Below are 9,530 nucleotides of genomic sequence, written 5' to 3' on the forward strand. Positions count from 1 at the left end.
CTGTTTTGGGGGGTGTCTTGCTAATTGCCTATAATTTCCACCTTTTGTCTATTCCATTTGCTCAACAGCATGTGAAATGTATTGTCAATCAGTGTTGCTTCCTAAATGGACAGTTTGATTTCACAGAAGTGTGATTGACTTGGAGTTACATTGTGTTGTTTAAGTGTTCCCTTTAATTTTTTAAAGCAGTGTATATATATATATATTTTGTTTTGGGGGGAGGGGAGCGGCAAAAAATGAAATCACAAGGAATTCAGCAAAAAAGTTGTTTAATTTAGGAAATCTGTTCCCTAGTATTCCCACGAATAAAAAAAAAAAAAAAAAAGCCTCGATCGTGTCTCAATGTAATCAAGGTATGAATTGATTGTACAATAAATTATTGTACAATCAATGAAAATAACAATCTCTTTGGGCTTAGTTGTAGTCAATTTGCAGTGTACAAATTATTATAATTATGTTCTGGCTTCCCGACCATCTGCTCCAACAAGAATCCGCCCGTGGCTGAATCTAGTTGCCTACCCCTGCCATATTGGTTAGCGAAGGCTGTATCAACCTGTTAATTACATTTTTGTAAACCTGATTTATGTCCAGTTCCAGGCCAGTCCTCTAACCCCTCAGACCATCCACCCCTCCCCTCTTCCTCCAGGTCCTCCAGACTCTCCCCTGCCTCGGCCCTCCTGCACCCCAAAGCCCCCCATGGCAGCAGGGACAAGGGCTCCAGGCGCCCCACAGAAGACCACTCCTCCACCCCCAAGTCTCCTGAATCGGCTTCACTTGGCTTCCCCAGCCCCTGTCCCAGCCCCTCCCCCACCTCATCAGGAAAGGTTCGCAAAAAAACAATATCATTATTACTACAGGTTTGTCTCCAGCAATGGTTAAAGTCCTTTATCCCAGTGTGTAAATCTAAATATATCATAGTTTCTCAACTCAATGTCTCCCTCAGTGCTCCAAGTCTCCGTCCCCGAGGCCAGGCGTTGCACCGGTGCGTTACTTCATCATGAAGAGCAGCAACCTGAGGAACATTGACATCTCCCAGCAGAAAGGCATCTGGTCCACCACGCCCAGCAACGAGCTCAAACTCAACAGAGCCTTCCTGGAGAGCAGCCTGGTCTTCCTGGTCTTCTCTGTGCAGGGCTCCGGACACTTCCAGGTGTGTGTGTGTGTAAGTGAGAGGAAATGGAGAATGGCAGGCTGTAACATGTAATTTTCGTGCCTCAGGGCTATGCACGGATGACGTCTGTCATTGGACAGGAGCGCTGTCAGGACTGGGGCTCCACAGGGCTGGGGGGGGTCTTCAGTGTGGAGTGGACCAGGAAGGAGAGCCTGCCCTTCCAGTGTACTCACCAGCTGCTCAACCCCTGGAATGACAACAAGAAGGTGCAGATCAGCAGAGACGGACAGGTGGGTTACCTGACTAACATCAATACAGTCACAACATTTCCAAAGACTAGGACCAATATAAAACCAATATAATCAAATGAACAAACGGATATGTTACACAGCTAATATGGTCAGAATGACCTCAGACTACTGTTAAGATGTGGGTTCAAGATGATCCCGCTATCAGAGAACAATATTGTCACAAACAAGATTCAATAGTTGAAGACTCATTAAACCATCTTGACAAAACACACCCACTAAAATGCCCTGCAAGACATCAAGTGAGATGACTGGTTTATTTGTTGGGGAGGATGCACAACCAATATATTGATAAATAGCTCATTTCCATCTATGGTCTGTATATTTCTATGACTGAAATGTAACTAATTTGGTTTTCATCTCACTCTCCTTCCTCACTTCTCCACCCTCTCTGCTTCCTGGTGTAGGAGTTGGAGCCCCAGGCTGGAGGCCAGCTGCTGCAGCTGTGGGAGAGACTCAGGGAAACCACAGCAACCACAACAGCAACACGAGGTACAATAGGCCCCATCTTTATCATCAGATAACCACAGGTTACACACAACGTGACTCCAGAAATAGAATTTGCACAGTGTTTAAGAAAATCTGACAAAATAACGGCTCACTCTTGGATAGTCACATTTCTCATTTTACAATGCACCAAACAAACTATGGTTTAATTTTACTGAGCCTTGACCTGTTCTTTTGCTATGTCCAGTTGATTATTTATATGAAATACCATTACTAGTTGGCAATGTGGTCATTACATGTATTTCCTCCCTGTTTAGCCATGAGAGATTGCACTGACCTTCAGGACCTCACCACTTGACTTGGCTATGTGTCATTATAACAGATCAAAGACAGCATTATAACAAATCGAGAGCTAGTTTTATTCCTAAATGTGTTTTGAACCACCTCCACACACACTTCTTTGTCAGTGGTCCACAACCAGTTACCCAATGTGTTTATATTTGGCAAAAAATAGATGTGTAACTGGGATTCATGTTCTGAAGTTGTTAACCTTTTCAGATGCTATAATGTTATGTTCAAGAATATCTAAGTGCAGAAAGCTGTGTTAACATGAAGTGACCTCACGAGAAAAGTAAATTGTTTTGAATATTCATTTTCCTGTTGTTTTTTGAAGCAAATTATAACTTTGATGACTAGACTGACATCTACGCTAATTCCCAGTGACCTATAAGGGACTACAGTGAAATGTAATGATGATTGGGACATTCAGTGAGGAATCGTGTTTTTTTCCAATGCTTCTCACAGCACATATGAGTTGCATGTACCATAGCACTCCATGGCACACAATGTGTTGAATGTTATTTGTTAACAACATGTTTGAATGTGTGTCACTGCACAATGTCGCTCAGACTGGAGTAACCAAAACCATAGCAACCATAATGTAACCTTGTACTGTAGCTAAGCTGTGCCTGGTGAGACCTTACTAGAGGTCATGTCTTTCTCTGTCAACGACCAAAATGTTTGTTTTTATTCATTTCAATGGATTTATGATCTTTTGTAAATGTATTTAAAGAAAAAAAAGATTTACTTTTATCCAGTATTTGGATAGGAAATGTTCCAACGAAATATTTCTTTAAAAAATGTTTTTTTAAATCTCTGTTCATTTTAGCCCTGGTAAAGCAGTGGGTTACATACTACGATTGACTGACAAGTCTCTGTTCGTTTGAGTTTTTTTTATGGTTGTATTATTGAAGTAAGAAATAGATATAAAGAATTTTTATCAATAGACTGTCAGCTTTTTTATACACCCACATTGCAGTATCACCTGAAAGGGAAAGTTCACCCTAAAATCAAAGATTATATGGTGCCAAATCTTAATAATAATAATTTGGTGGGTGCTTACATTTGTCCTATTTCACACATGTACAAGTGTATAGTAATACGCATTTGTGAATTGTACATTTATTTTTTGCTTAGCCCACTCTCCCTGAGACACGCTCGGTGGGGTCACGGCCAGGGTCTGCTATTATCAACCGCGACCCTCAAGCAATTATTGTTAAGTGCCTTGCTCAAGGGCATATCAACAGATTTTTCACCTTGTTGGCTTGGGGATTCGAGCTAGACATCTTTTGGTTCCTGGCCCACCGCTCTAACTGCTAGGCTACCTGCCGCCCATAAAATAAAATATTTTCTACCTATTTGGTATTTCAGACTTGAATTAAAAAATGTGGTCCATAGGAATGCAAATCAATTAAGAAATTCACTTGAATTTAGACAGTTATTGGCACCAACCCTGACAAGAACCCCTTTGTTTTTGTGGTGAACAATCCCTATAAAGCTGCTGTTTGCCTGTTACTGTACCTCTCAGTAAGCCATAGAAAATACACATTTTAATAGTGCAAGAAAATATTTATTAACTACATATTTACATCCCTTCCACCCCAGTAGATTGTACAATGCATATTTGAGTTGAAGCATTAGAAATGACAACTTACTGAAGGCTACTGAGCACACAGTAAACATTCATGTAGAGCTGATAGTTCCCCCTTATGTAGCAAGCCTGCTCTCTACCTCTGCTGTGTGTCTGTGTCCTGTTTTATGTGAATGTGTGTATGCTGTGTGTGAGATTTGTTTTTGTAGGAGTGCCTGTGAAATGGTGAATTCTAAGCTCTATTCTGGGTGTGTTCAGGTGAGGGATGGCCAGTGGTTGGTTACTGAGGTCTCCCTCTGCTGGTGGCATGTAGGATCTGCAGCAGGTCACCTGCCAAACCATCCATTAAGGCAGCGTTCTGTTCGCTGGGTGACTGACGTTTACTGTCCTCTAGGCAGTCTGGGTCTAGCACACAACTCTCTGTAAAAAAGTTCAATAGTATTATGACCAGTGGATGATGCAAAAGGGTATATGCAAAAATATTTGGGTTCAAGTAAGTGCACAAGTCACCTCCCATTAGTAAAACATTTTAGCAACTGTTTCAAAGCTCACCTTTCCATTACTGACTGTCTTACCTGAGTCACAGCAGACCCCGGGTGCAGCACACCTTCCCTCAGAGCCACACACTCCTCCTCTAGCCTCACAGGGGGAGGGCAGGTAGTTCTCCTCCACACAACCAGCTGCCTCGGGGGAGCCCACGTAGCAGCCCATCCCCTCCCCACAGCAGATACTTGGGCCAAAGCAGTGGCCCCTGTCCCCGGGGCCACACGACATGCACTGTATAAATGAAAGCATCCATTGTTAATCCCTGTGCTAATGGTAGAGTGGCCAGCAGACGGTGCCTTTTGGCCATTACGCACGACCATAGCGCATTGGAAACACGGCTACACAACACCTGAATGTATAACTCCCGCTGATTACTGCATTTGAGGTTGAAATTAATAGTATCTATCCTACTTTGAGTCATGATTTGAATATTGCAAGCATGAGCAAGGAGTCACATGAAGGACCATTATGTCGCCAAAATCATCCCTATTTTGCGCAATGAATGTGGCAGCATATAGGCTATCCACATGAAGCTGCTTTGATGCTAATCTGACCATATATTTTTTTTTTCATCAATAGGCCTAATTGATTAGAATAAATAGGCTCCTTAATTCAAGCAATGTGTTATTTGCACCAATAGAGTTGATTAACACACCAAAGCACTCGTGACTATAACTATCTACGAAATGTAAAAAAAAAAATATATATAACCTAATTGGGAACACAATTCAGTAACTTCACTTCCCATTTTAAATCGACGAATAAACTCACCTGTCGTGGAAGATCAGGAAAAGAGCGCTTCCCGCCTCGCGGACAGTTCTGGATGTAGCACGCGGAGGAGAGCGCGAGGAGCCCCAGGACCCACAGCAGTGGAAATGTAGAATATGGCATCTTGTTCAGTCTGAAGTGCTTCGTCCAGCTATCGGCTACAACTGAACTCTTTCAAAGGGCTCGGTTTTTCTTTTCGAATGTCTGCTAGGAACTTTCCGTTATTTATAGGGATCGTACCAACTGATAAAGCTTACGCTTTGTGCCTACGTCATCACAACCCTTTGCACATCAATGGGACCACCCCCAATGTCCGATCTGATATTTGATGACTCAGCTGTCAAAATTAATCTCTCCCGTTTGGATTATAAAAAGTCTATTAGAATAGACGAATGACACTGTTAGAATAGATGGATGAGACTGACCGTTTGACACCGTCTGTCGGCACCGCCCTTACACCTGTCCACTGTCAGACCAAATGGATATTGCTTTGAAATTGTGAAGCCATGGACATTCCAATAAGATGCATTACAAAGAAATGGAACCATTCAACTCCATATATTGCCAATGAGGTTAATAATTGTCTAAAAAAATAATCCTAAACCTGTATTTCTATAACATACAAGATAATTTGTTCTTAACTCTCATTTTAGGTAATGCAAGTTGTCTCCCCTTAATTAACCCTTTGCATTCCAGTCATAGGACAAGAGACTGAGAAGAGGGATAGCCAAGAAAGAACAGTTAGTGATGGAGAAACAAAAGGTGTGACATTGATCCAGAGTGGTATGCTTGTGACAAGATATTAGACAGACAGAGCAAGCAGCGAAGACCCAGAGTGATGAGCTGCATCAGAAATCTTCCATTTTGTTTAAGGCACATCAAGCAGAACCTCTGATCATGAGAAGATGCTGTCAGTCCCTTTTACAGGGATGACAAGGCTAATTGCTCTGAATATTTATGATTGTTACACTAAACCAGCCATTCATATGCAAGGCAGCAAACAAAATGGAGCAACAGTGAGAAGTCATGGGGAGCCATCAAACGGATGGAGCAAAAAGAACAATTTCTACTCCCACCCCTATGGCTGCATGGTAATGCTGTGATGTCAAAAATACAGCCAGTACAACTAGTACAGTTTAGTACAGCACATGGTTTGGTAGAAGATACAGACGTCCTAATGATGTTGGGTAGATTAGCCAATGGTGCAGCTTGGCACACACATTTCTTAGACTGCCCAATGATTCCATACATAGTCTACTGTTGAGCTATGACAGTGGTGAGAGAACTGGGAAAGAAACAATTCTGAATGTAACAATCGTCTATATGAGACTAGCTCTCCAATACCTTGGAATAAACCTTGAAACCAACCATATCAGTAGGACATGACATGGACAGATAAAATAAGTTACAGCTAGTGTAAGGTTTTAAACAACTATGTTTATGCAGTGCAATTTGACACCATTATTTAGGAATATATTAAGCTATTGGAAATTCAAATGGGCCTTTCTAAATGAGTGTTAATTCTCAATGTCATAACAGGTGGCTTGTTGTGTATCAAACTGTCATTGGAATAGTAAAATCTCAATAAGTGTCTGGTTACAACAATTACTCAGAGAAGAAGTGACAAACAAGGCATCAAAGACCATCTCTGAAGAGGGCCAGAGGTCAGACTCCAACGCAGAGATGCGTCAGGGGACAGTGTGTGCCTGTGTGTGTGTGTGTATGTCTTTGAGCGTGTCTTTGCGTGTGAGTGGAGAGACCGACATTGTACAGCACTTACAGTGCATCCGGAAAGTATTCAGACCCCTTCACTTTTCCAGATTTAGTTAATTAAGTTTGTTTTATTCTAAAATATATTTTTTTTAATCCCTCATCAGTCTACACACAATACCCCATAATGACAAAGCAAAAACAGGTTTTTAGAAATGTTAGCAAATTTATAAAAAATTGAAAAACATCAAATTTACATAAGTATCCAGACCCTTTACTCAGTACTTTGTTGAAGCACCTTTGGCAGATATTACAGCCTTGAGTCTTCTTGGGTATGACACTACAAGCCTGGCATACCTGTATTTGGGGAGTTTCTCCCATTCTTCTCTGCAGATCCTCTCAAGCTCTGTCAGGTTGGATGGGGAGCGTCGCTGCACAGCTATTTTCAGGTTTCTCTAGAGATGTTCGATCGGGTTCAAGTCCGGGCTCTGGCTGGACCACTCAAGGACATTCAGAGACTTGTCCCGAAGCCACTCCTGCGTTGTCTTGGCTGTGTGCTTAGGGTCATTAACCCGGAAGCCAGCCACACCAATGTGTCGGAGGAAACACTGTGGTCAATCCTCAAGAAGCACGTGGACAAACAAAACCCCACAAATTCTGACAAACTCCAAGCATTGATTATGCAAGAATGGGCTGCCATCAGTCAGGATGTGACCCAGAAGTTAATTGACAGCATGACAGGGTGGATTGCAGAGGTCTTAAAGGGTCAACACTGCAAATATTGACTCTTTGCATCAACTTCATGTAATTGTAAATAAAAGCCTTTGACACTTATGAAATGCTTGTAATTATACAACAGCCTGGAAGAACTATTGGATATAAGAGCAATGTCAACTTACCAACATTACAACCAGGAATACGATTTTCCTGAAGCGGATCCTCTGTTTGGACCACCATCCAGAACAATGGAGCTAATTCCAGTAGACGATCCAAAACAATGACGTCGCAGAAGGGGCAGACGAACCGGCCACCTATCCAGGCTCCGTAGACGTGTGCACCGCTCCCGAGTATACTACTAGCCAATGTCCAATCTCTTGACAACAAGGTAGATGAAATTCGAGCAAGGGTTGCCTTCCGGAGAGAGACATCAGAGATTGTAACATTCTCTGTTTCACGGAAACATGGCTCTCTCGGGATATGCTGTAGGAATCGGTTCAGCCACCGGGCTTCTCCATGCATCACGCCGACAGAGATAAACACCTCTCTGGGAAAAGGAAGGGCGGGGGTGTGTGCTTTATGATTAACGACTCATGGTGTAATCATAACAACATACAGGAACTCAAGTCCTTCTGCTCACCCGATCTAGAATTCCTTACAATCAAGTGCTGGCCATTTTACCGACCAAGAGAATTCTCGTCAGTTATAGTCACAGCTGTGTACATTCCCCCTCAAGCAGACACCAGGACGGCCATCAACGAACTTCACTGGACTATATGCAAACTGGAAACCATACATCCTGAGGCTCCATTTATTGTAGCTGGGGATTTTAACAATGCAAATTTCAGAACAAGTCTACCTAAGTTCTTCCAGCATATTGATTTGCGCTATGCGCATGCGCAAAACCCTCGACTACTGCTACTCTAACTTCTGCGATGCATACAAAGCCCTCCCTTCGGCAAATCCGACCACGACGCCATCTTGTTCCTTCCGTCTTATAGGCAAAAACTCAAACAGGATGTACCAGTGATGAGAACAATTCAACGCTGGTCCGACCAATCGGAAGTCATGCTTCAAGATTGTTTTGGTCACACGGACTGGAATATGTTCCGGTCAGCCTCAGAGAACAACATCGAACTATACACTGACTGGGTGAGTGTGTTTTATAAAGAAGTGCATTGGAGATGTTGTACCCAGTGTGACTATTAAAACCTACCCTGACCAGAAACCGTGGATGGATGGCGGCATTCGCGCAAAACTGAAAGCGTGATCCGCCGCATTTAACCATGGAAAGAAGTCAGGGAATTTGTCTGAATATAAACCGTGTAGCTATTCCCTCCGCAAGGCAAGCAAGCAAGCGAAATGCCAGTACAGGGACAAGGTGGAGTCACAATTCAACGGCTCAGACACAAAACGTATGTGGCAGGGTCTACAGGAAATCACGGACTACAAAAAGAAATCCAGCCACGTCATGGACACCGACGTCACGCTTCCAGACAAACTAAACACCTTCTTTGCCTGCTCTGAGGATAATACAGTGCCACTGTTGCGGCCTGTTAACAAGGACTGTGCCCCCCCTGCTCCGTGGCTGACGTAAGTAAAACATTTAAACGTGTTAACACTCGCAAGGCTGCTGGCCCAGACGGCATCCCTAGTCGCGTCCTCAAAGCATGCGCAGACCAGCTGGCTGGTGTGTTTACGGACATATTTAGTCACTCCCTATCCCAGTCTGTTGTCCCCACATGCTTCAAGATGGCTACCATTGCTCCTGTAATCTACTTACAATTTCAAACAAAATAAACAGTACAGTTTAGGACCACTGCACTGGCAAATTATTAGTGTCTCATTTTGAGCAGAAGGTACAGATGAGAGTGCAAGTCGATTCTTCATCATGAAGTGCTTTGAGAGACTAGTCAAGGATCATATCACCTCCACCTTTCCGGCCACCCTAGACCCTCTTCAGTTTGCATACCGCCCCAACAGGTCCACAGAC

The 9,530-nt window shown here is 43.0% G+C and overlaps 2 protein-coding genes across 2 annotated transcripts in view; one reads left to right on the plus strand and one right to left on the minus strand.

Annotated features, from left to right (window-relative positions):
• LOC129864095 (3'-5' RNA helicase YTHDC2-like) overlaps positions 1–3,151 on the plus strand; it is a 29,111-nt gene extending 25,960 nt beyond the window's left edge. The window contains exons 28-32 of the mRNA XM_055936694.1: positions 647–824; positions 944–1,150; positions 1,219–1,401; positions 1,827–1,911; positions 2,184–3,151. Coding sequence (XP_055792669.1) covers positions 647–824; positions 944–1,150; positions 1,219–1,401; positions 1,827–1,911; positions 2,184–2,224 — 694 coding nt within the window. The 3' untranslated portion in view covers positions 2,225–3,151. The remainder of the gene's footprint in view (positions 1–646; positions 825–943; positions 1,151–1,218; positions 1,402–1,826; positions 1,912–2,183) is intronic.
• A 602-nt stretch (positions 3,152–3,753) lies between these two features.
• LOC129864096 (vasotocin-neurophysin VT 1) lies at positions 3,754–5,331 on the minus strand. Its single transcript, XM_055936695.1, has 3 exons — positions 5,114–5,331; positions 4,372–4,573; positions 3,754–4,216 (listed from the first exon to the last, which is right to left on the minus strand). Exons 1-3 carry the CDS (start codon positions 5,231–5,233, stop codon positions 4,077–4,079), a joined length of 462 nt encoding a protein of 153 aa, XP_055792670.1. The 5' UTR covers positions 5,234–5,331; the 3' UTR covers positions 3,754–4,076.
• Positions 5,332–9,530: the final 4,199 nt, after the last annotated feature.

The sequence above is a fragment of the Salvelinus fontinalis genome, chromosome 10 (genome assembly GCF_029448725.1).
Source record: "Salvelinus fontinalis isolate EN_2023a chromosome 10, ASM2944872v1, whole genome shotgun sequence".
Lineage (NCBI taxonomy): Eukaryota > Metazoa > Chordata > Actinopteri > Salmoniformes > Salmonidae > Salvelinus > Salvelinus fontinalis.